The sequence below is a fragment of the Psittacula echo genome (genome assembly GCF_963264785.1).
Source record: "Psittacula echo genome assembly, chromosome: 15".
Classification (NCBI taxonomy): domain Eukaryota; kingdom Metazoa; phylum Chordata; class Aves; order Psittaciformes; family Psittacidae; genus Psittacula; species Psittacula echo.
In genome coordinates, this window is record NC_137751.1 from 3,550,411 (window position 1) to 3,574,032 (window position 23,622).

The 23,622-nt window shown below is 46.8% G+C and overlaps 4 protein-coding genes across 9 annotated transcripts in view; 3 read left to right on the forward strand and 1 right to left on the reverse strand.

Annotated features, from left to right (window-relative positions):
* NLK (nemo like kinase) overlaps positions 1–3,681 on the forward strand; it is a 43,467-nt gene extending 39,786 nt beyond the window's left edge. For 3 of the 4 annotated variants that reach the window (XM_080630056.1, XM_080630055.1, XM_080630054.1), the window contains 3 exons: positions 426–624; positions 1,381–1,474; positions 1,944–3,679. In XM_080630056.1, coding sequence (XP_080486182.1) covers positions 426–624; positions 1,381–1,474; positions 1,944–1,998 — 348 coding nt within the window. In that variant the 3' untranslated portion in view covers positions 1,999–3,679. Of the gene's footprint in view, positions 1–425; positions 625–1,380; positions 1,481–1,943 lie in introns of all 4 variants that reach the window. The other variant, XM_080630057.1, reaches the window with a different exon arrangement.
* An 848-nt stretch (positions 3,682–4,529) lies between these two features.
* TMEM97 (transmembrane protein 97) lies at positions 4,530–7,031 on the forward strand. The gene is made up of 3 exons (XM_080630058.1): positions 4,530–4,674; positions 5,482–5,626; positions 6,143–7,031. Exons 1-3 carry the CDS (start codon positions 4,555–4,557, stop codon positions 6,391–6,393), a joined length of 516 nt encoding a protein of 171 aa, XP_080486184.1. The 5' UTR covers positions 4,530–4,554; the 3' UTR covers positions 6,394–7,031.
* A 615-nt stretch (positions 7,032–7,646) lies between these two features.
* IFT20 (intraflagellar transport 20) lies at positions 7,647–9,282 on the reverse strand. The gene is made up of 4 exons (XM_080630311.1): positions 9,071–9,282; positions 8,787–8,872; positions 8,388–8,491; positions 7,647–7,981 (listed from the first exon to the last, which is right to left on the reverse strand). The coding sequence occupies exons 1-4, from the start codon at positions 9,195–9,197 to the stop codon at positions 7,900–7,902; spliced, it is 399 nt and encodes a 132-aa protein (XP_080486437.1). The 5' UTR covers positions 9,198–9,282; the 3' UTR covers positions 7,647–7,899.
* An 11-nt stretch (positions 9,283–9,293) lies between these two features.
* On the forward strand, positions 9,294–22,771 carry TNFAIP1 (TNF alpha induced protein 1). 3 transcript variants are annotated; one of them, XM_080630308.1, is made up of 7 exons: positions 9,294–9,447; positions 11,762–12,102; positions 13,610–13,779; positions 14,876–14,965; positions 15,070–15,122; positions 17,059–17,254; positions 17,475–22,771. In XM_080630308.1, exons 2-7 carry the CDS (start codon positions 11,886–11,888, stop codon positions 17,691–17,693), a joined length of 945 nt encoding a protein of 314 aa, XP_080486434.1. In that variant the 5' UTR covers positions 9,294–9,447; positions 11,762–11,885; the 3' UTR covers positions 17,694–22,771. The 3 variants fall into 3 exon arrangements, with proteins under 3 accessions (XP_080486434.1, XP_080486436.1, XP_080486435.1); XM_080630310.1 differs by having other exon boundaries at positions 9,348–9,573; XM_080630309.1 differs by lacking the exon at positions 9,294–9,447 and having other exon boundaries at positions 11,269–12,102.
* Positions 22,772–23,622: the final 851 nt, after the last annotated feature.

Genomic DNA, 23,622 nt, shown 5'->3' on the forward strand with positions numbered 1-23,622 from the left:
TGTTTCACTTTGGACACACTGCAATGTTTTGCAGACCCACAAAATGCCGCGTTTGCCAACATTAAATTCTTAGGGCTTGTTTTGATTTATAGAGTCACAACTTGAAGGTTATTTGGGGAAGGAACTCTTGAAAAGCACGTTTCTGAAAATCCCATCGGCAGCATCTTCTGTCAGCAGCTCTGGCACGGGAGGGTCAGAGTCAGCCCCGTGCTGCTGCTGCTGCTGGTTTCTAAGCAGAACCTCCCCTCTAGTGGCAGGGTTTGCAGATCCAGAACATTTCCTAACACGAGCCAATCCTTTAACGTGATAGAGGGTTATAAACCAACTCAGGATTAGTTGAGGAGTAAATGTTCTTTAGGCTGCTCCAGCAGCTCTGCAAATGTTCTGACTGGTTTCTTCTGTTTTCCTGAAATGCCGTGTTTCAGTCCAAAAGGATATCTGCTAAGGATGCCTTAGCCCACCCGTACCTCGATGAAGGGCGGTTGCGATACCACACTTGTATGTGTAAATGTTGCTTCTCTACATCTACTGGAAGAGTTTATACGAGTGACTTTGAGCCCATCACTAACCCCAAGTTTGATGACACTTTTGAGAAGAACCTCAGTTCTGTTCGGCAGGTGAAAGGTGAGTAGCAGTTATCTTTGCATCTGCATTTATCCTCCTGCTCCATCCCTTAGTCCTGTGTGGGCAGGATGTGCAGCCTGCTGTCAGTCAGGTGAAATGAGGAGAATAAGTCCTGGTCCCTGGAAGAGGAAGCTGCTGCCACACATGGTTACTAAATGCCAGGCCAGCAGTTGCTCTGTGACACTGGAGATTTGAAGTCTGATTCCATCACAGCAAAAAGGCCATAAACCAGACTTTGTGGCTTCTGAAACCAGATCCAGTGAGGAAGGCAGAGCTTTAACAAGAGCAATGCAATCCAAGGAGCAGTGGTGGGGATTTGGGCTCTGTTTGGTGGCAGCTCAAATGACTGCAGAGGAAGAGAGGGACAAGAAATATGTTCCCTCAGCAGTTCCTGCCAACCAGTTCCATCGCATGGAGCTCAGTCCTGGCACCCACCACATAGAGGAGCAGCCAAACCTGCCATTAGTTATACCGTAAAACTGGGATTTAACCCGTAACTGGTTATCACCAGTTCAGTGTTACAGTGGTGACTAGGGGTTATTTCATATATAACTTTATTCCAGTGTGGAAGAAGAGTTCTGTGTGAATCTGTGTGGTGAGTCTGGCATTGGATCGATTCAGGGAAGCTGGAATTCTCTTATCCTTGTGGAATTGTACTTGCAGTGGAGGAAGCTGCGTTTCCCTCCAGCCTACACTGCATTTCACTGGAGCAAAGTGTTAATTCTGTGGTGTTCTGTGTTTTTCCCCTATGTACAGAAATAATTCATCAGTTCATTCTGGAACAGCAGAAAGGAAACAGAGTGCCTCTCTGCATCAACCCTCAGTCTGCTGCTTTTAAGAGCTTTATTAGGTAACTGTATGTACTCACAGCTGATATTAATTCACGTTTATTAGTAGTACAGAATTCACACATCCCATATGCTGTATGTTTTAAGTTTCTGAGAGTAGGAAAGGCCCAGAGAGACCTTTTTTGGGGGAAAAACCACCTTTGTGTGATTACATTTTAGAATATCTCAATGAATTCTTCTAGAATTTAAGTGAAATGTGCCAAAGTTTCAGGTAATATTTTTGTGTAAAGCACAGAATTCAGGCTGAAAATGAGAACTGGGGGGTTGATTGCAGAACTGCGCTGTAAAACCAGCAAGGGGCTATGGGACCGATGGGTGGAGAACCGCCAAGCCCAGCAGTAGATGTGGTGCAGGACTGGTTGATACCGGTGGCTCTGGGGTGTTTGGGTTGGGTTTGGTGCTGCAGCGTTAACTGTGGTGTCCTTGAGCTCTTGCAAGTGAGCACTGATTGTCTGTGTCGCTGCGTTGCAGTTCCACGGTTGCTCAGCCATCCGAGATGCCGCCATCTCCATTGGTCTGGGAGTGAAGTGGAAGAGAATAAACTACTGAAGATGTAATGTAGCTTTCCACTGGAGCCTGGGATTTGCAATTCTGGAGGTTAATCATGCTTGTACTGTAATTTTACTAATGAAGTTTTAAATTAACAACCACTACTTGTACAATATGAATGATATTTAGAGCCGTACTAGACTTTTAATCTTGTAAAGTGGTTGTGCTTTTAGAAGAGAATATTTCCCCCAGAGCTGCATGTGTTTGATGAATTGTGGTGCAGCTGCGGTGGCTCAGCTCGGAACAAACAGAATCGAACCAAATTTGGGGAGGGTTTGTCTTTTCTTTTCCTTTCTGTTTTCTATTGCAGTGAGTCTGTACAAACACCTTTTGATATTGAGCCATTCCTGAGGGTTTGGGGTTTTCTAAAACTAAGGAATACAGAAAACTTGACTGCGACCAATCATGAAGTCACGTCGGGCGATGGCACATCCCCGGCCGAGCCCTATAAATAGCTTCTCACTAGAGCTGTGATGGTGATGTGTGCTGTTCTAAAACCAGATGTTGTGAGTAGAGAGAATGAGTTTGTGACTAGGAGAGACTAAACTTCTGTTTCCTCACCCAGTATAAATATATATATATATTTAATCTATTTTTATTAGAAGGTTTTCTGCTCTTTCTTACATGAAACCCCCCAGCATGCGTCTCTGTGTGTAAATAATGCCATTGATGGGCTGATCTGGGCGCTCCCCGGCATCGTTGCTGTATAGAGAGGAACTAGCTTGCACATTTTAGGTCTGTGAAACTTTGTGAGAACTTTTTCCTGCACTGGAGAGTTGAGAAAAAAAAAAAAAAAAAAGGAAAAAAAAAAAGGAAAAGGCAAAAAAAAAAAAAAGCCCGTGGGGAGTTCTGTGACTTTGGTGTTCGTGGCTTTAGGCAGAGCTGTGCAAGTCTTGAGATGTCACCGTAGGAACTGACTTTGATTACCTTTTGGCTCATTGTTTTTCTGTTGGAACACTGAATTCTGTGCATATGTATATACGTGAACACAACTGAAGGCCTCTACCTCCTGGAGTGTACAACTTGCTTTGTTTACCTCCACATGAGTTTTGTTTTTTTAAGTTCAGCGTGGAGACTCGAAACTTGAATGTCCCCAACTTTTGTATTTAAACCGAGACAGGAAAAACCCGCGCCTGTTTTTCACCCGTACCAAGGGATCCGCAAGGGTGGTCTGAGACTGGGAGCAGCGGTCTGGAGGGAACGCGTGTGTTACGGACAATTAACTGTTAAAGTTATTGTAAGTTATCTGTATTTAGCAGAGTATTTTCAACACGAGTGATCTGAGCTGCAACTGGAGACTGTCAGTAAGTTATGGTTGGAAGTTTTAACTTCAATGAAGTAATTATTTGCTGTGAAAGAGATGAATAACGTGGAATAACTGAACAAAGATGGTGCGATGTCTTTGTTCCTGTACGAGGCTCCTGAGAATAAAACCAACTGAAGCATTTCAATTCACTTGAATGAGAACCGTGTGTAATTACAGAGCCCAGGGCGACACTGGTGTGACAGGTAAAATCTCAGAGGTTGGTCAGTTAATGTGGCACACTTGCTGGTCACTTTGTAAAGTGTAGATTTGAAGTACAGTGGTGAAAACATTAAATGTGACATTTGAAACCGAAGTGGCGTTATCTTCATTTCCTGCCCGAGGCCCCTGTAGTTAACAATGAATTGTTCTGATCTGAGAGAATGCGAGTAAAAACCCTTTGTAACAGCTGCTTTGGGCATGGGTTTGATTTTTACACATACATATATATACATACACATACATACACGCATACACACAGACACATATATATACACACATACATACACAGATATATACACACACATACATAATACACACACATACATACACCCATACACACACGCATATATACAGACACACATATATACACGCACATATATATACACATACACACACACACATACATACCCATATATATACACACACATATCTGTATCCATACACACACATACAGACACATGGCACACTGGGCGCCTGAACCCGCCTGCACACAGACACAAGCCCCGGTTGTGGAGCTGTTTCCTGTAGCCTCAGCTGCGCCCTCACCCTAACCCCTGTGTGCCCGCCCGGCAGGGACGTGAAGGAGCCGAAGCGGATCCGCTGTGGAGCGGAAGCTGCTGAACCCCGTGTCCCGATGTTCCCGGTGTCACCGCCGGGCACAAACGGGTTCATTTGGGAGGGGCGGGAAGTGTTTTCCTGCTCGGGGTGGTCGGGAAGGTCCCGTTCCCCCTCCGGCACCGCGTGAGCGCGCTCGTGCCGGTGCCGGTGCCGGAGGGGGCCCCGTTAACCCGGTGGCTGCAGGGCGGTCAGAGCCGGGCAGACCGGCTCCTGGCCCTCCTCGTGCCGGGCTTTCAGGGCGTGGCGCGCCGGGGGGCGTGGAAAGCGTGGCCCGTTCATGGGGGCGTGGCCCCGGTAGCGGCGGGCGCGTATCCGGTGGCGAGGGGAGGCGTGGCCCCATCGGCAGGGGGCGTGTCCCCGGCGGCAGGGGGCGTGCCCGGTGGCGCGGCGATGGCGGCGGCGCCGCGGTGGCGGGAGCGGCTGTTCGCGCTGTTCTTCCTGTCGCACGTGCCGCTGACCGCGCTCATCGATTCGCAGCCGCTGCTGCCCGCGGGGCTGCTCCCGCAGGCCGTGAGTGGGGCCCGGGGAGGGGGGGGGGGGGGTTGGTTCGTGCCGAGCTTCCCGCGTGGTTCCGTGGCTCCGGCGGCGGTTCCGCAGCATCCGGTCTGTGCGGACACCGCGGCGGGGGAGGGAGGAAACGCTGTAAATGAAGCCGCATTTAACGCACTGGGTCCGTGCGGGCTCCAGGGCGGGTTCTGCTTCCAGCCCCCCCGCTGCCCCCGTGCACGGCCCCGGCCCGGTGGCTGTGACACGGCCGCAGGTCGGGGAGAGCTCCCCCACGGGGCTCCCTGGTCCTTGGTTTTGGTCCTGCTCCCACCCAGGCCTCAGCCCCGCTCGTGCTCCCACCAAAACGTGCACGGGGGCTGGGACAGCGGCGACGGGAGCTGGTGGTGGAAACAAGGGGGATTGGAAAGGGTTACAGAGACAATGAACACCAGAACCTCAGTTGGAATGGAGGAGGGTGGAAAACGGCTCTTGGCATCAGAGTGAGAGCAGCCAAAACCTCTGTGAGCTTTGCAATGAGGGAATTTGAGGTTTGCCATTAGAATTGCCTGTGGAATTCCTCCACTTACAGCAACCATTTGTCATTAATAGTTAACCAGCAGATCTCAATACATATCTCTGCGTCCAAAGTCCAGTGTAAAACCCTGCTGCAATTTACCTTTCTGTCATGGAAACTGCAGGTTGCTGAGCCAGGTGCTTGCCTTGAGCTGTCCCTTGGTTTTCCCACCAGTGATGCTCCAGCAGATGAGGGTCACCGTTCTGCTGCCATTGATGTTCAGTGCATTAACGTGTTGCCCTGTTCTCTCTCTGAAGCTGACAGAGCTGCTGCAGTGGTACGCAACCACCTTCAGGGACCCCCTGATGCTCCAGCCCCCGGAGTGGTTCAAGGCATTCATCTATTGTGAGGCTTTCCTGCAGCTGCCCTTCTTCCCCATCGCAGCCTATGCCTTCCTAAAAGGTTGGTGTAAAGCGAGTGTAGGAGCACGTCCTGTGCGGTGCTGCCACGCAGTGCCTGTGTTCTGTGCAGCAGGGGTTGAGGTGTGGGTAAGCAATGGCAGGGGCGTGCCAGTGGAGCGCGGCCCTGTTCTCATGGCATGTTCCATCTGAGACAACAGAACAGGACAAGGGCTGTTGGAAACAGAGGCCATCACTACAGGCCTGGTCAGCTGCAGTCATTTACATGGGACCAGGACCATGGTTTGACAGCTGGTGTGCTCCTGAATGAGATAAGTTCTAGGTACTCATTGTGTTACTTGAAACGTTTGTGATCACACCATTGTTCTGCATTTCCACAAATGTACGTAATTCGCCTGGGTTGTTACTGGTACTTAACATTTTTTCTGCTACCTATTTACTGTAACTTGTGCCTTACCCTGTCAGAGCTAGAGCAGTTAATGCTCAGGTAGTTTACAAGCTGCTGAATCCTGCTTGCTTCAAAACACTTTAAATACGCTTCCTTTTTGCTGCCCTGCAGGGAGCTGCAGGTGGATAAGGACTCCGGCCATTATCTACTCCACGCACGTAGCTACCACTCTGGTGGCCATCCTCGCGCACATCCTGTTCCACGACTTCTCGGGGCCGGAGCAGCTGGGACCTCAGACGCAGCGTGAACGCCTCGTGCTGCTCTCCGTGTACGTGCCCTACTTGCTGATACCGCTGCTGATTCTTTACACCATGCTCTACAACCCCCACTACAACCACGTGGAGAAGCGGAAACGGAAGTAGCCGTATGTCCAGTGCTGACGCAGAGCCTGTGCTGACGTGGTCCTCTGGGACAAACGTGGTGCCATGGTGATGGCTGCAGCAGCCGTTCCCAGGGCACCAGCTCCCACAAGGAAGAACGGGCTTGGTGTGAGCTGAGCCCCGCGGCTGCAGCGCACGCAGGGGAAGGCACTTCCCACCTCTCCCTGTCCCATTGTGCCCTCTGCAACGGGAAACTGGACTTCAACCACCTGATGTGTAACTGCGTGGTGGGGGGATGCTGCCGCTGATCCCTGTTCCCAAGAGGACTGCCAGAAAACCACTTCAGTCAGAAACGTGTCTTCCAAGAGCTGGTTACACACAGACCCCCAGAGCGACGCTTCCAACACATTCCACATCCTACAATCGCTCTGAGCTTCCTCGCCCCTTCCTTTAAAATCCCACCTTCCTTTGCTCTGCTTCAGTTTTGATTGTCAATTAATTTGCTCAGTGATAATGTGCCCAAACTTGGATTTACTAATGCCTGAAGTGACCTTCGCTGGACACTGAGGCATAATTCCTGGGGGATTCCCAAGTACGTCAGGGATCATGAACAAGGGTTTGCAATTTCTCTCTCCATAAAATCACTTCTCATGTGGAAATAAAGAACTAAACGCATTAAACTGCATTTAATTGTCTTCAGGGAATGACTAAAAGAACTTAATGACCATGAGGCAGGGTAAATGTACGTGTAAGGTACAGTGAAGAGAACCTGTCACTGACAGAAACCCAGGGGTGGGGGGTTTGGTTGTGGGGTGTTTAAGTTCTCAGTTTGAGCTGCAAGAATTAAACTTGAGGAGTTTCATCAGTCTGGGGCTCCATCACTTACAGCACCCACAGAATTCAACTCTAAGGTTACTGCTGGTATGGATGCACCCTGAACATAGCTTAAGGTTCTTAATTCAGCTGATTTCCTGCTGTTTGTGTGTCTGTAATTGATCCATTCCAGTAACTGTAAACTTCTTGGGTTTTCCTAACTCCATGAAAAAATTATCTGGCCAATACATGTAGAAGTTACTGCTGCTTGCGTGCTGTGTCTTAACAGACAAGACAAATACTACCTATAACTACATGTGACAACCACTGTGACTGTCCAGGGAGCTGTAAACCCTGAAGCTCAAGGATAACCTTCTGCAGAAGCCCCTAATTCTGGGGTCTCCAGAAAGTCTGAAAACAATCATTTATTTCCCCAATTTCTTTCAAAGAGCTGCACAGTTCCAAAAGGGAGAGACACGACATAGCAACAGCAGTATCAATTCAACTGTAATTTGGATCAGAAGTAGACTGTACAAAACTTATAAAATCAAAGGACACAACAGTCTTCACCCCATTAGAAAGCCCTCCTTATTGCCACTCGTAGTGTAAGTCACTCTGAATTCAAACACTTCCATTGGTACAAACAAGCTCTTCAGTCATACCCAGTGAAAAATTGCATATTTTGAAGTTGTCAAGATTCTGGAATGGTCAAGTTTGGTTTTATCTTAAAATCCTCTATTTCTGGAAAATGAATTGGTCAATGAATTCGTTCTGGTCAGCTTCAATTTTACACAGAGTCTCGTACTCTGTCTGGTACCTGAAAGATAAAGCAAGCGGTCAGCAGCTCCCGTGCTGGGTCAGGACAGTGCTCCTGGGCTGCAGGGAAGGGACTTGGGCTTCAGAGTCCTATGCAGAGCAGCGGCTGCGTGAGCTGGACCCACGGTTCTGCAGTGCCTCCGTGTGCTGGACAAGTCAGAGCTCACTGGCTTCCCCGGCTGCTGCTGCCGCCCCTCGGTTTAGCCACAGTCATCAGAGATGGGCCCTAAGCAAACCCTTGGCTGGTGGCTCCACGTTGTCCACACGTGCTCAGTGCAGGAGGGGACACCTTTGCTGCACAGATGGGCTGCGTGGATGAGCTGAGGCAGTGCCCAGCAGCCATGCACAGAGGGGAGACTGACTTCCCAAACTCTGCAGTGCCCCAGAGTACCCAACAGGTAACTCACCTCTGCAGCTGCATCTTCTTCTCAGCTATTAAGGCCTGAAGCTGCTGCTCCTGAGCTTCCCTCTGCTTTGCTATAGACTTCAGCAGGTTCCGCGCACCGATGGCCTGTCAGGAGAGGACAGTGCCGTAGTTGTAGCAAGATTTGTTATTGTGTTTAACCCCTCTCACTGCTGGCAGGTTGGGATTCAAGTGTTTCAGCCACACCAGTGGTAGAGGAGGGTAACACCACAATACTGATGTACAGACAGAAGCAGGAACAGTGGGACTGTTAAACACAGGAGTAACGTGGCACTCTGGGTGCTCCCGTACGAGTCCTCCAGACATCAGTATCACAGACAGGCCTGTTGGACACTGACAGCAGGGTCTGCTGATGCTGTAAAGTGTGATCAGCTCCACATACCTTCATCTTCTCGCTTTCTGCAGCTTTTGCCAGCTGATCCACAAGTTCAATCAAGCTCCCCACTATCTTCTGGAATTCAGCTATTTCTGCAAAGAAGAGAACACGGTGAAGCAACATTCACAACACCCCCGCGGCAGACGAACGCGTTCACCACCCGCTGTAGTCCTGAGCTCGGCTTTACTTCCGGCGCTCCTGCACACAGGTACCCGTTTGCGTTTGCCGGAGTGGCTGCGAAAGGGGAAGAGCGGAGCAAAGCCCCGGTGCCCGGCCCCAGCGGCACTCACTGTCCAAGAAGGCCCCGCACTCCTCGCGGAGCTGCGCCGTCTGCTGCGCCGCCTCGGGGTCCAGGACCCGCAGCTTGTTCAGCTCATCGAAGTGCAGCCCCGCCGCGCCCAGCGCCGCCTGCGCCATGGCCCGGACCGGCCGGCGGCCCTGCCCGGCCCCTCCCGCCGCCCCGGGGCGCTCCCCGGCCCCGTCACCGCCCGCTGCCACGGCGACAGCCGCGGGGCGCGCTGGGAGCCGTAGTCCGGTGGCGCCGGCGGCGCGGGGCAGGCCGGGAGCCGCGGGGGGCGCGGAGCGCTTCCGGGTCGCCGGTTCCCAGCGGGGCGTGGAGGAAATGAGCTCAGGCGGCGGCCGTGGGGCTGCGGGCGGCCGCGGGCGGGTGAGCGGGCGCTGGGCGTTGTGCGCGCTGCGGGCAGGGCCGCGGAGCGGGCCCCGGGGGAAGCGCGCCGCCGGCCTCTGCGCGAAGGGAGTCGGAGCCCTTCCTGCTGTGCGCTGCCGTCCCCCGGTGGGTAAGGCCCCGCGCAGGCCCTGCTCGGCGGGGCAGGGGTAGCCCCGTACGAGCAGCGGGGAGCGGGGCGCTGGTCCCCCCGGTAGGACCGTCCCTTGCGCGGGGAGCTCTCGGCAGGGCCCGGCTCCGGCGGTGTCTGAGTTGTCTCCGAGGCCCCCTCCCGCTCCCACAGCGGGCAGGAAGGAAGGAGCGTGGAGAACCCCTTGAGTGCTGATGGGGTGGTTAAAGGTTCCGTTGTTGTTTGCAGCAAAGGCTTGCTGGCTTTCTGGCTTGCTGGCTAACGAACGCGTTAGAGGAACAGCACCGACCCCTACCTGGACGGGCTGTGCTCTGCTTGGCTGAAGGAGTAGGTAAATCGTGAAGCGGTAGAACGGGCTGAAAGCCTGGCTGTAGTGAGTACGAGCAGATGAGTCGCTGTTGAAATAGGAGGGCGCTGTGCATGGGCCTGTCTCATTGCAGAATCAGTCTGGCTGTCCTTGCGAACACTCTTCTTTCTGAAATAGGAATGGCTGAGGGTTAAAGCAGGGCAGGACATTGATTGCAAACGTGAGGTTAAGAACCCTGTTTTTACCAGGGTTCTTAACTACAAGACAAGGTGTAGTTGTTTCTGACATTGATTTAGCCATAACAGGTTATAGTAAGCACCTATGAGTGGTTGAAAGGAACTGTGCGACTTGCAGAATATGAGCCATTCTGAGGGATTTCTCTGTACCCCTCAGCTGCTTCAGCTGAGGAATGAATTTCCCTGTAACCCTCACACACAGTTCTTGGGGCTTCCCTGGTCAGTCCACGTGCAGTGCCCCAGCACTTTGGTTTGCTCATGGGCTGCTCAGTGTGGGCATGGTGATGGGAGAAGCTTGGTCCTGCCTGGCTGTGGGCTCAAGCTGGAGCTTGCCATGGTGGAAAGTGAGTGTGGGAGCCCCAGTTAAAGTGTTTGTGGGTAAATGGAGCTCTTTGGCACTAGAATTCTTAGAATTGGTTTGTGACTGATGATCTGCACAGTGTCTGTGTTGCTTGTTATTTAATAGCTGTTGTAGCATTTGCTTAATTAGAATGAGTTAAGAATAGCAGAATAACGTTGTGTTTTAGTTGTTGGTCCAAGTTCAGTAGTTATGCAGATCTCTGGCAATTTTAAGATACCATCTGTAGCTGCCACGTAATTTGCTGTGCAAACGGATGGATGTGGGCTTTTTCTCTGTTGAAAGCTGAGGTGGGGTGAGAAGGAAGAGGCTGTGGGAAGAATAGCAATATAATTAGCAGGTTATTTATTTATAAAGGTTACTCATGAGCCATAGGCACAGGACAGAGAGGGGAGGAGGTATTTGTAGTCTGAAAGAGTTTTAAAACAACAACAACAAAACCCTAAGAGCTAAATGCGTTTGAGACCATAATTGTTAGAAGAAAGATGGGTGAGAAACTTGTATTTGTACTTTTCCAGTTATAGAACTTTGGATCTGGCCTGTTAAGAGTTTCGTTCTTTGTCTGTTTGTTTCCATTTTGAGCTTATGGCCGATGGGAAGATAAAGCACAGTGAGACTGGGGAGAGGAGGCAGCAGTGAGTGTCTTGATGGGTTTGTAATAGAGACAAACGTTCCACTGAGTGGATGTTCTTGGCAGGGGGAGTGTGTTCATTTTTTGGTTATTTTTTTAAATAATTGACTCTTGGCATTCCAGGATGAACGAAGAAGAGTTTTGAATGAAAGGAGCTGCCTGGAAGTAGGACGTTATGGTCCAGCATTGCTGTGTGGAGGCATTTGAAAAGACACTTGTCAGTGCCTCCAGTGGAAGAGCAAGCCCCCAAGCCCCGCAGGTGTAGGCACCCATCCTGCTGAAGGGAGGGCAGAGAGCTCTCCCCTGGTGTTCCAGCTCTGGGCAAAGGGTTGTGTTCTGGGAAGCTGAGAGGGAGACAGGCTCCAGCTACTATTTGAGCTCAGACCGTAGTGTCGTGTGGGGTTTGAAGGGGAAATAACAGGAAGCCTGGAAAAGTTGAGTGTGCCTCAAAGCAGGAAGGCAACTGTAACGTGACTGCATTCACTGCTGTGTGAGCTGTGTGACAGAGCTAAATCCTGGTTTGTCAGTGTGCGCAGATGTGTCCTTGGGAATCTGCTGAAAGTATCTCTTCATGGGTTTGTTGTAAACAGACATTCCAGGCTCCTGCCCTGACCTCATGCCTTCCTGTTTCAAGGGCCCCATGGTTATGACAGCTTTTCCCTTGCCGTCCTTGTCTGGTGACTCGTGATCTGTCACCAATCACGGCGGAGTCCATCAAGCCCACGCTCTGCAGGGTCATCATCTACCTCCAGAAGGAGATGTCGGGGGACACGTGTCTGACCACTACCCTCTGCCCGGCTGCGGGGCCCAAGCCCAAAACCTGCAGCTTCAAAGGGGGCAGCCTTGGCAACAAGTATGTGCGCCTCAATGTTGGGGGCTCTTTGTATTACACCACGGTGCAAGTCCTGACCAGGCATGACACGATGCTGAAGGCCATGTTCAGTGGCAGAATGGAAGTGCTCACGGACAAGGAAGGTGAGGAAATGTCTTTTGTTGTTGAGAATTTTGTAACAACAGTTTTGTAACTGGGGTTTGGTGGTGTTCTTTAAAATGCCTTAAGACTACGCTCGGTTAAGGGTGTAGGAGAAGAGATATTCCAAAAATAACTTGGAACATCAGGCAGCCAGTTCCCATTGGTGCTATCAATCCTCTGTGCTTTATAGAAACATGCTCTTTTGTTACTAAAATTAACTAGCAGAAGGACTGGTTCTTTCCTGTGCTCACAGCTGGTGTGCAGATCCTTCGTGTTGTTCTGAACAGACAGTCTGTGGGTTGTCATTTCTGTCATGTCATGTAGTGGCATCATTGGAAATGTGCGTGTGGGGAGGGATGTTCAGTTTTCATCTTCAAATCTCACCATAGCTGTGCTTGAGATGTCGAAAACTCTTTTTTTTCCCTCCTCCCAGGGGCATTTTCCACTTGCAATGATGCTGTGACGGTGTTTCGCTGTCACTCAAGCAGTACGTCACCTCCTGCAGGGCACTCGATATTGATTGGCTTTATAAAAATCTACCTTACACTATAGAGAGTAGACCAAGCAGGATGGTCAGTATCAGCAATGGCTATGAGTGCTTTCGTTTTCCTTTCTTTCATAGTCCAGGGCAAAATGACACCTTAGGAATGGGGTTTGTGTCACTGTGGAGGGGAGGCTGCAGGAGGTTGGCAATTATTTAACGTCTTGGTGTTCCTGAACACTCACATGCAAAAGCTCTTTTGCCTGCCCAGATGACATCAGTTTAAACTTGATGCACGGCAATGTGTTTACTCAGGCTGAAACAACTCCTTGAGGTTTTGTGTATCACTCAAACCCAGTTCCCCTTGGCTGGGTCTTGTTCAGTGTTAGTACAGGTAACCCCAGTTAGCCCAGCAGCTCCATATAGGACCCCCAGCCTGAATGGAAAACAACTGACAATGGAAAACAGTCTGACAGCTACAGCTGCAGACCCAGCAGTGGTTGGCGTACTTTCCTATGTCATTTTCTGTTCCTAGGTCCTAAAATAACACTCTGCTGCTGCCTCCTGCATTATAGAAGAGGGCTTGGCACTGTATTAAGCCTTCTGCTGATGTGCATCCTACATGGCCATTGTTTGCTGGCGAGTCAGACATCCTGTTTCCTAGTGAACGTGACTTCAGGGGTGTTTTACAATTGCGAGAGCTGTCTGTCTTCTGTTTCCTGCATGCATCCCTTCTCTGCTCCCTCCTGATCTGTCTCTGTCCTGTTCTTGGCTCCTGTTTGAAGACCAGAACAACTTTCCCCCCCGTACTGGGTTTTCTGGGCCAGTCTGCCTTTTAGCATCTTTGGAACACTTTCTGTTCTATAACCAACTTCAGTTTGCTTGCAGCCAGTAGATTTCTCTGAAGGAAGTGGGAAGAGTACCATGTGGTGTTTAAGGAAGCATCAGGCTTATTTAACCTCTCCCAGCAGCTTTGCCTTGCGCCCTAGAGTTGAGGCTGTTGAAATGATGTGATGGTTATTTTTCAGGCTGGATCCTTATAGACCGTTGCGGGAAGCACTTTGGAACAATTTTAAACTATCTCCGGGATGACACGATTGCACTTCCAAAACACAGGCAGGAGATCAAAGAGCTGATGGCAGAAGCCAAATATTATCTCATTCAGGGCTTAGTGGACATGTGCCAAGCAGCCCTGCAGGTAAGTAGAAGTAGCCTGCAAAGTTTTTCATGAATGTTTTGAATGTAAAATTGACATAAGACAACTTGAGAGAGTATTTCATGGTCTTAGAGATAGCATCAAGTCTTAGATGTACAGGACAGCCTGGAGGAAAATGAGACAGCAGTCAGGTGAGTTGTGAGAGCGAATCCAGGACGTTTAACAAAGCCAGGGTTGTCCTTGCTCTGGATGCACACCTGGGATTCTGAGATGCTTTGAGTAAGAGACACTGAGTGCTTTAAGGACATTTCCTTGTATCAGTTTTGTAAATAGTAAGCCCGTAGTAGCTTTATTCATTTTGCAAGACTCTGCATTCAGCTGATTGAAATCAGCTTGTTCTGCCAACTTTTGAATAAGGTTATCCCAGATGCAATATGTAGAACTTATTATTAGGCTTAAGATTGTGAAATGAATGCTTCTTGCAGGACAAAACTTAGTCATTAATAAATGCCTCACATACTGGGTTCAACATACTTCTTGTATCCACTGAAAAAACACAAAGCCACACTGACAATTCTCCTTCTGGTTTGGAATTAAAAACCTTTCTTCTAAAAACAGAATGTTCTAAGGCCTTCCAATTAGCTATTGAGCTGTCCTTAATTTGCTACATGAGGAATCTGGAGTCACAGACTGTACCACATGCTCTCGATAGTTGCTTTCGTATCAGAAGGGGCTGAAGTCCATTTGGTGACATGCTGTTCTTGCCAAATGCTCAGTTCATAGTGGCTGATGCTGTTATGTGTGGCAGTGTTCAGAGTTGATAGAAACTAGTGCAAACCCTTTCTATCCTTGCCTTCAAAAAGGGTGGAATAATAAAACCACTGAAGCCAAATACCACTTGAGCTTGGAGTCCTTTGCTGTAGCTAAGGACATCCACCTGCATCCCAGTATTGCCATTCCAGCTGCCTTCTGGGGCTGAGCAACCTCCCTGCAGTATTCATGGGTGCAGATTGAGGTAACGCTGTGTGGTTGCTGTAGCAACACGGCTCGAGGGTTTGGAGGAGACAGCAGCAGTGCTTGGCTTTAGCATTGATCTCCCTTGAGTTTATTTACTCTCTCTTTTCTTTCTTTAAAACAGGACAAGAAAGACTTGTATGAACCTGTCTGTAGCATCCCCATTATCACATCTCCAAAGGAAGAAGAGAGACTGATAGAATCATCAATGAAAGTAACTGCTTTTCCACAACGACCCAGTGAGAAACTGATTTTTTGCTAAATGTCTTCAAACACAGACCTTAACCTTTTCTGCTTTTTCCGTTTCTCTCCCAACAGCCTGTTGTTAAGCTGCTTTATAATAGAAGCAACAATAAATACTCCTACACCAGGTATGTCAGGCTTTTTCCCCACTGGAATGGGGAAGTTTCCCTTTGACTATGGGAGTGGAGGAGGATGTGGGATGACCTAACTTGGGTTTTTTTTTGCTTACAACATTGCTCTTCTATGGATTTGAGCGCAGTTAGTTTCGAGTGATGTGTGTCTGAATGGGGTGTGAACGCAGCAGACTGTATCCATTGAAGCGTAGTGTACAGTTCAGTTGTGTAAGAAAGATGAACAGAGACAAGGGACAAGAGATAAGAACAATGGTTAGTAATATTGGCTGAAACTAGGTATAACTTAAGTAATGCAACACAAACCAGTAGTCAGAGCATTACCTTGTCAATGCAATGCTTTGATCCCTACCTCATCAGCTTAGCTTAATTTTTGAGTCTGCAGGTACCTCTGCCTCTTTGACCTACAGACGTTTTTGTTGTCCCAGTGCCTCTAAATGAATTAATTATTTGGTTGCAAAGGGAAGTACCTGTTCTGCTGAGGAGCAGCCCAGATAGGGCCAGGGCAAGAATTTACTGGCTGTCCTCCTATATAAAGAAACATTATATATTTAGTTTTACGCTGTAAATATCATGATCCCTTTGTTAAGATGCTACCAGAGTGGCTTTGAGTTTTCCCTTGCCAGTCATTGAGGTGATGTGAGTAATCTTTATGCTGTGCACAGTCCTCATTTTCAGCCTTTTTCATCTGAGATGCAATCTTGGAAGTTTTTTTCTCTAGACAAACAGTGTCTGGCTGTCAAGAGAGATGGATTCTAACAATCATGGTATTTCAGGTAGTCGGGAAATGCTACCTGCGGGAGTGCTGAAGAGCAGCCTGGTTTCAGCAGACTGCATTCTATATCTGCCGTATCGGATTCCTCCCTGTGTTACCCTTTAGCTTACAGCTGTGATGCTAAAGCAGCACAGAAGAGCACATTATTCACCCTGGTCTGGAAATGAGAACGTACCAGTAAGGAGAACAACAGAATCCTAGGTACTAGGAGGTGCTGGTATCTCAGCTAGCTGGAGGCTTCTAATTATACCGTGCATGTGAATCTGCATGCCTTGCTGGTGTTTGAATGAGGCATCCTTACTTAAAATTCCACACTGGCTGCTAGCAAGCAAAGATTTTTTCCTTCTGTTCTTCCTAATCAACAGTATAACAGGAGCTTTCTCAGTTATGTTGTCAGTGTGGTCTAATAACATAAATGGATGAGGTTTTCCACATTCTTTTCCCAGCTCTGCCACTTTACAGAGGTTGGAACTTCTCATTGGTTGAATCCCAGTTGCTTTATCAAATGATTCTTGGGAGCTGAAGGCTTGGTTGCACATCATTGTTTTTGGATTTAGCTCTGAACAGAAATACTTCTCAGACTAAATATTTTATGGCCCAGTTGGATAGTCTCATTAGCAGTGTCTTGATGCACAATATTTCATTGCCTTCCTGGGCTACTTGCAAATGTCAAGATACGTATAAAGTATGATCTCGTGTCTCTGGATAGATTTTTGGCAGCAAGGTGCGAATCTGGAGCTTCTGGGTCCAAAGACCTTGCTTTTAGCTGGCCTTCTAACACGTGTTGGCTCTTTGGATTTTTCCTATTATGAAGCTAAAGGGAACTGAAGTGAACATGTCGTTTAGTGGTTTTGAGCATCAGTCAAGAGGTAGTTATAGCGTGTTGATGTAATGATTTGGGAGATTGTGCTGTCGTTGTTAATTACATAACTTGACCTCTGAAGGCTGGTGTGTTTGCTCATGGGCATCAGAGCATCTTATTTGTATCTGAAATTGGCTATTACCCTCTCTTTTCTTGGCAGCATATGGCAATGAGTCACTACTTATTTGTAGTCTGCAGTTAGATCAATGCTTAAAGCTGTGGTGGAACTGGCATATAAATTCTATAGAGATGGCCAACTGAAAAACCCCCATGTTCCTTCTGTTGTTGTGTTTCAGTAACTCAGATGACAACTTACTGAAGAACATAGAACTGTTTGACAAACTCTCGCTCCGATTCAACGGCCGAGTGCTTTTCATTAAGGATGTTATAGGGGATGAAATCTGCTGCTGGTCTTTCTATGGGCAGGGTCGGAAACTTGCTGAAGTCTGTTGTACCTCTATAGTGTATGCTACAGAGAAGAAGCAAACCAAGGTAATGGAGTTTTCCCACCTGCCCCTTATGGTTTAAAGAAAATCAGGTTGATGATACATCACAGAAATATGTAAATTTTGTATATCTAAAGCCAAATTGCTAGAGGCAAGCAATATCACTCAGTAGAAGAGCTTTGATACACCCTCTCCTGCATGTTTGCTGTGTTTCAGCTATGTAATCCTGCATATATCAGGAAAAGGATGTGCGTTCTTTTCTGTAGGTTGAGTTCCCCGAGGCAAGAATTTATGAGGAAACACTAAATGTCTTACTGTATGAAACCCCACGCGTTCCTGACAACTCGCTGCTGGAAGCAACCAGCAGGAGCCGCAGCCAGGCGTCTCACAGTGAGGATGATGAGGGGTTTGAACTTCGTGACCGAGTGCGCCGAATCCACGTGAAGAGATACAGCACCTACGATGACCGTCAGCTTGGCCACTAGCACATCCTTCGAGGAGAAGGGGGTTGGTGTCAAGGCTCATGTTGATATTCTTTGAGGAAGATCAGGAAGTAGGGAGGGATTGGTTGGATTCTGTGGATTCATCTTCATTTGGCTTCTTGGCTCCGTAGAGAAGCAAATGGGCATTCGTGCGCACAAAGCAACACTAAAAGCCAAAGGGCTTTCAGAGACAAAGATGTTCATTTTGCACCATGTGCTTTAAATGCAGACTGGTCCCTTTTCATGCCACATGAGGAATGGAATTCAGGATGCTGATTGTGACAGTTTGTGGTTGCTCTTTGATGTCTAAAGACTTTGCCAGGTTTCTTACTTCCTGTAGAAGTCCTGCTCTTCCCGAATGAGGTGGTGGGATTTGAAAAGCCTTTCCCAGATACCTCCCTTTTTTTAGGGCTTTGTATAACGGAACTTTTAACTTTTTAAATTGAGATACTGAAGAGGAGGCAGAGAGAACTTGAACATGACTACTCTTAGTAGACACTGTCTGATAACCCCCAGAAGAAATGGTTAGCTACCCTGTAGTCAAGTGCACTGCACATGTGATTCTCCCACCTCCTGCCCCAGTACACATTCAAAGGTTTGTGTTCCAACATAGCTTATCTCTAAAAGTCATTAATTCTGAGGCAAGCTCTTCCAAAGAGGTAAGAGTCAAGTAGTAAGAAAACCTCCCCTTGTGGAAAATCTGTAATAAGTTGTCTTGGGAGATGGAGGAAGGGGTTTGGGGAAGGAAGAAGCCTTTTCAAGTAAGAAAACATTAGGAAGAAATCATGGCAAGGTTGCCATTCTTGAGGCTTGTGATAGTGTAATCCTGTTCCTATAAACAATGGCAGTCTGGGAATTAGTTTTACATTAGTTTCCTCTTGTGGCGCAGAAGTGCTATTTGATGTGAAATATCTCAAGCAGCAGGGGAAAAATTGCAGTGACTGGGGAAGTACAGACTAACCAGTGTTCTATAAGGCTAGATGATGTTCACATAGGGAAGGGTGAATTAAGTTTTGTGCTCTGAATCCCTTCTCGAGCATAGAAGTTGCAGTGGAAAGGGAAGAACAGTCAAAAAGATCTTGTTCTATCATGAAACTGCAAGAAGCTTTGGGCACAGGAGAGGGGTAGCTTATACTGAATTTTAAACTGAAATAATCACTTCTGAGTGCTTGACTGGATGCTTATTGTGAAGAGCCTTTCAGAAGGTTGGAGTCAAGGCAGCTCTGCACACTGGGTTTCTGGAAACAGTTTCAAGTTTAGTATGAAAGGTCCTTACTGTATTTTTAGATGTTTGTGTGTATCTGCATTGCAGATTCCAGTGTTACCGCTGCTCTAAACGGTGATCACTTGATGGCTGCTCACTGGCAGCTCTGCGTCTGTGGCAGCAGTGGATCGTGCTCCATAGCTGCTTTGGTGTTCCCATGTTGTACATGAACATGGAAGCTTCAGATTCCATGATCAAAGAATCATAGAATAGTTAGGGTTGGAAAGGACCTTAAGATCATCTAGTTCCAACCCCCCTGCCATGATGGTTGGTCTGGAACTGTTTTGGCCAGTGCCAAATTTACGTATAAGTTTCAAAGCAAATTAATGCAAAAGCCTGACAAGAAAATAGTCCCAAATGAATACAGTGAAGTCACAAGTAGAATTAAGGTGGTAGGTGGTTTGGTTGTAATAGAAGCAGTGGAGGGAACATAAAAATGCTTTCCACTCATTTAGGCTTTTGAAACTGAAACTCTTGAGGCTTGATAAGAAAACACTAGTGGCTGCAAACTGTCAGGATTTCACTGCCCAGCCAGGCCTCTACCTGTGTCAGGAATTCCCTTAATTCTCTCCACATTCAGGAGGCAGCATGGCCCCGGTATTGCACCTGCCTTTTTGTGAAAGGCCTCTTTAATAACCTCCTTTCTTTTTATATTGTTTTTGTAAGTTGTTTTCCAGCTGGTTTTTCTGTTGTGCCTCTGAAAATACAGCTGCTGAGAAATGAGTTGTGACAAAGATCTTGGTAGGGTTTTTTCCTTTAATTCTGTTAGAGTGTGACGTGGATAGTTTAATTTTTTCCACTCCACTGATACTATTTAAATTATGCTGTGGTGGGTACTTTGAAGCTCCCAGCAGAGCCTGTAGTGGTGGGGTCTTTGCCTGCACTTAATACCTTCCATTTAGTCTATTGTACTTTTTTCATCTTGTAGCAAGTAAATGCCATTTAAAATGCACATGTGGCACTTCTGTGTCTTGGCAAATGATTTAGACTATTTTTTGTTGTTACTATCATAGTGAATGTTACCAGAGTGAGTGATGCTGGTAGCCTTGCAAAACTGTGTTTAAAAGAAGCCATCAACAGAAAAATGACATCTTTGCCTTTCTTTTCTGTGGGTAGTACAGGTATGGGAAGGAGCATATGAAAGAGAATTGAGTATCTGATCCATATGCTAGTCCAGAGGGTTTGATTCTGTGCTCTCAGGATTCATTCATTAAATGGATTCAAATTGTGAATTATTACTCTCTAAGAAGCAGAGAAAAGTGTGTGGTTTAGTTTATTTGGGTTTTTTTTTTCCCTGTCTCCCATAGCCAACAAGTAGTATTAATTTCAGATTTGAATTTAGATTAAATTAATGTTGGAAACAAACTGTTTTAAGAACCATCTGGATTGTGAGAATCTTCTGAAAAGCGCAAAATAACTTCTTGGTATTTGTGGAATATCAAAACTGTAAGCAGTTAGGAATGTTCTTTAAATATGTACAGATTGTCCCTTCATTTCACCTTCTTCTCTCATCCCCATTCATTCTCCCTTCTCTACCCCCAGTTAGTACTAACCACAAAGCGTCTGCTTTTAGATTAAGATACGACTAGAACTGGAATGATGTTAAACAGTGCTTGGCCAGTGTGGACAGAACACTGTCAGTCTGCCAGCTTTACCCAAAGTAGAAATCTAATTGCGTAAGCATCTATTTGAAAGACATTTCAAAACCATGGTCTTTGGTGTTCTTTGTCCTGATAAGATTTTCAGAATGTGGCAGAGAGATCCCAGTTAAATACCCGTGGCTGGGTTTGACTGGCAGTGCTGTGATTCCCTCCACTGGTGGACAGACAGGAATAGAAGGACAGCAGGAAATCCTCTGTGGAGGTGTGCTATTCAGGCACGCACCAGGCTGAAATGATGTAGTGTTAGAAAGATCCCCTCCCTTGGTGAGCTGCTGATTTTTGATAAAACTTGGAATTCCTGGAGTTTTTTCTTACTTAAATGCTTACAGAATTGGATCGTTTACATGAAATCTCAGTAAATGAAATGCAGATGTGGTTGCAGCTGTCACACAGTTCATGGGTTGAACACGTTTCTAGTACAGGTGATAGAACACTATTTTCTCTGGAGTACAGGGTGTTAATTGAATGTCCTTTCCACCAAAATCATGGCATGAAGATTTTTACAGTCTCTTGTGCTACCAGGTTCTGATAATTTCAAATATCTTAGTTTTGATATAACACATGCTGTGTATTCTAATCCTAATTGTCCTTTACTTAATTAAAGTCTATAAATTGTTTTGGCAGGAACATTCTAGAACATAATTGTACAACCTGGTATAATAGAGAAAAAGCAGCACTGAAAAGGCTGGTGCATTTTTGAAATGCAGCGGTCACTCATTTGTAGTAAGCTGTCCACCTCTGGAGAGGGCAGCCAGCTGTGCTTCCTAAGAGTCTTCTCTGCTGGCTTTATATATCTCAAATTATGATCCCTATTAGCACAATATAGAGTTCTAATTATAGGCATTTGTCTACAAGGTAAGAGAATTGTAATGGATTCCTTCATAGACCATCATGCTGGGTGTGTTTACTGATGTGTCTGTGAATTTGTAGTATCCTTGAGGAGGAAGAAATGCCTTTTTGCTTCATTTGTAATGGATTGAATTCTAACCACATCAGCGTGCATTCGTTAGCTGCTGGAGCTCTTTCTGAAACCTTACTGTCCTTTCCACTCCCAAATTTAAGTGAACTTTTGCACAGTCAGATGTTAGATTGAGAGGAGGAATGGATGCCATTAACTGCCATCTGTACACCAGTACTGTAATGAGGGGTTGCATGTTTCCATAATGGGGTCCTCACATACTGCAAAGCAGCCTCAGTCTTTCACAGGAGAAGGAGACCTGGTGCCTTGAGTGTGTGATGTTAAACAGCTTCTCAGTACCAGTGTTAATTAGGCAATAATGTCAGAAGAGAGAGCTCTGCAGGGGAGCAGCCTCCAACTGCTCAGTAAATGCCGAGACAAAGCTAAATGTTTAACCTTCACCTTGACATTTAGATTTTGAAGCAGGAGACATTTATCCTATGGTAATGTTCCATTCCACTGGCTTTTTATCTCTTGCACTTCTTGGTTAAAATATAAAATAACTGACGGAGACTGGGAGGGCATAGGGGGGACTGGTACTATGGAGCTATTGAAAAGCTGCACTCTGCTTGGCACAAAGCTCATTGGGGTTTTGGTCAGAGTTTCTTTTTCTCAAGGTTTTTTGATTTTCAGACATAATTCACTCTAGGAAATAGTGATGAAGTGTTCCTTAACGGAATGTGTCTGGCCCAGCAGTCCCTATCTTACACAATTAGATTATGTCCTCTGACAATCCTTGGCATTAAACCTTTACAGCCAGATTTCACACCTTCCATTCTGCTAGGAGAGCTGAGGTTTTATTAAGCCGTGAGTGGGCATGAGTCCTGTTTCCAGCTTTGCCACTAACTCAGTGACATACAGCAAGCCAGGTTTTCTGTAGGTGCATAACTTTTCCTCATCTATAATAAAATGGTGGTAAGACCCTCCCCTACCTCAGAGGGACATTGAAGCTTAATTTGTTTAATAATAGTGCAGGTCTTTGGATTTCTATAATACATCCAAAGGATAGTAAATATGATTTCTGATCTTGTTTAAACTGACATTCTGGGATCAAGCTGTTTTCTTATAGCATCAGGCTTGGTTTTATTTGTATGTCTAACTTTTAAGGCTCAGCCTTATGGATAAAATAATTAGTTAATGCAGTAACCATATTAGCTCTTGATTAAAATGGTTTTTCTTTTATCAGTGCATTAAATGGAAATGGAACACTAATTTTTAATAAAGTGTTATATTTTGTCTTCTGTCATTTTTTCCAGCATCAAAACTTTTTGTCTTGTTGGTCTCTGCACTGTTGTTCTGCATTTGAGTTGTGATCCTCACCATGAATTTAGGATTCCTGAATCATAGAATTACTGGATCAGCAAATGGGTTTTGTGTTAGATGGAGCTGTTGCTGCGTTTCACCCATGCCTTGCAAGTGCTGGCTGTGTGTAGGAGGCATCAGTGTACTTACAGGTGCTCTGCAGGCAACTGGCTTTGATTTTCTCTGGGCTTTCCTTTAATTGTAGAACAGTTCAGTGTCTTTTCTTGTTCATGGAGATGACTTCATTTCCTAGTAAGAATCACAGAGCAGTTTGATGTTGCATTAAGTCTACACACAGTTTATATTATCATAAAAGTAACTAACTTGTATTTTGAAACCTTTAACATTGACTGACAGAGCAGGCCTGGAGGGAATTAGATCCAAAGGTTTGGTGTGTGTTCTGCAGTAGGTGTGCCATTGGGGTAGCCAAGATAACCTGTTTTATGTAGCTGTTATCTTTGCTGCTGTTGCCCTGCCTTTTGAGCTAAGCCACAGGGGCTTTTATTGCACGTAACAACTGCAAAAACTATTCTGAAGACTGTTGAGTGTCTTTGGAAGAAGAAACCTCTTGTGTCACTGTGGTTTTCAGTGCCTGCTGGCTGTGCTCTCGCTTGTGGTGTTGGGAATTGTTTTACCTGCAAGGTGGGTGCTCGTACCCTGGCTTTGTGCTGTGTGAGAGCTGGTAGAAGCAGCCATTGTGGTGGGACTTTGGGTTCTTGCGGCTGGGTGACAGGATTCAGCCTGTCT

Coding starts and splice junctions, on each gene's coding strand:
- TMEM97 (XM_080630058.1), top strand. CDS start 4,555: ATGGCGGCGGCGCCGCGGTGGCGGGAGCGGCTGTTCGCGCTGTTCTTC. Junction 4,675..5,481: donor CGGGGCTGCTCCCGCAGGCC/GTGAGTGGGGCC, acceptor CTCTCTCTGAAG/CTGACAGAGCTGCTGCAGTG. Junction 5,627..6,142: donor AGCCTATGCCTTCCTAAAAG/GTTGGTGTAAAG, acceptor GCTGCCCTGCAG/GGAGCTGCAGGTGGATAAGG.
- IFT20 (XM_080630311.1), bottom strand. CDS start 9,197: ATGGCGCAGGCGGCGCTGGGCGCGGCGGGGCTGCACTTCGATGAGCTG. Junction 8,873..9,070: donor GTGCGGGGCCTTCTTGGACA/GTGAGTGCCGCT, acceptor TCTTCTTTGCAG/AAATAGCTGAATTCCAGAAG. Junction 7,982..8,387: donor AAGAAGATGCAGCTGCAGAG/GTGAGTTACCTG, acceptor TTTATCTTTCAG/GTACCAGACAGAGTACGAGA.
- TNFAIP1 (XM_080630308.1), top strand. CDS start 11,886: ATGTCGGGGGACACGTGTCTGACCACTACCCTCTGCCCGGCTGCGGGG. Junction 12,103..13,609: donor AGTGCTCACGGACAAGGAAG/GTGAGGAAATGT, acceptor GTTATTTTTCAG/GCTGGATCCTTATAGACCGT. Junction 15,123..17,058: donor AATAAATACTCCTACACCAG/GTATGTCAGGCT, acceptor GTTGTGTTTCAG/TAACTCAGATGACAACTTAC.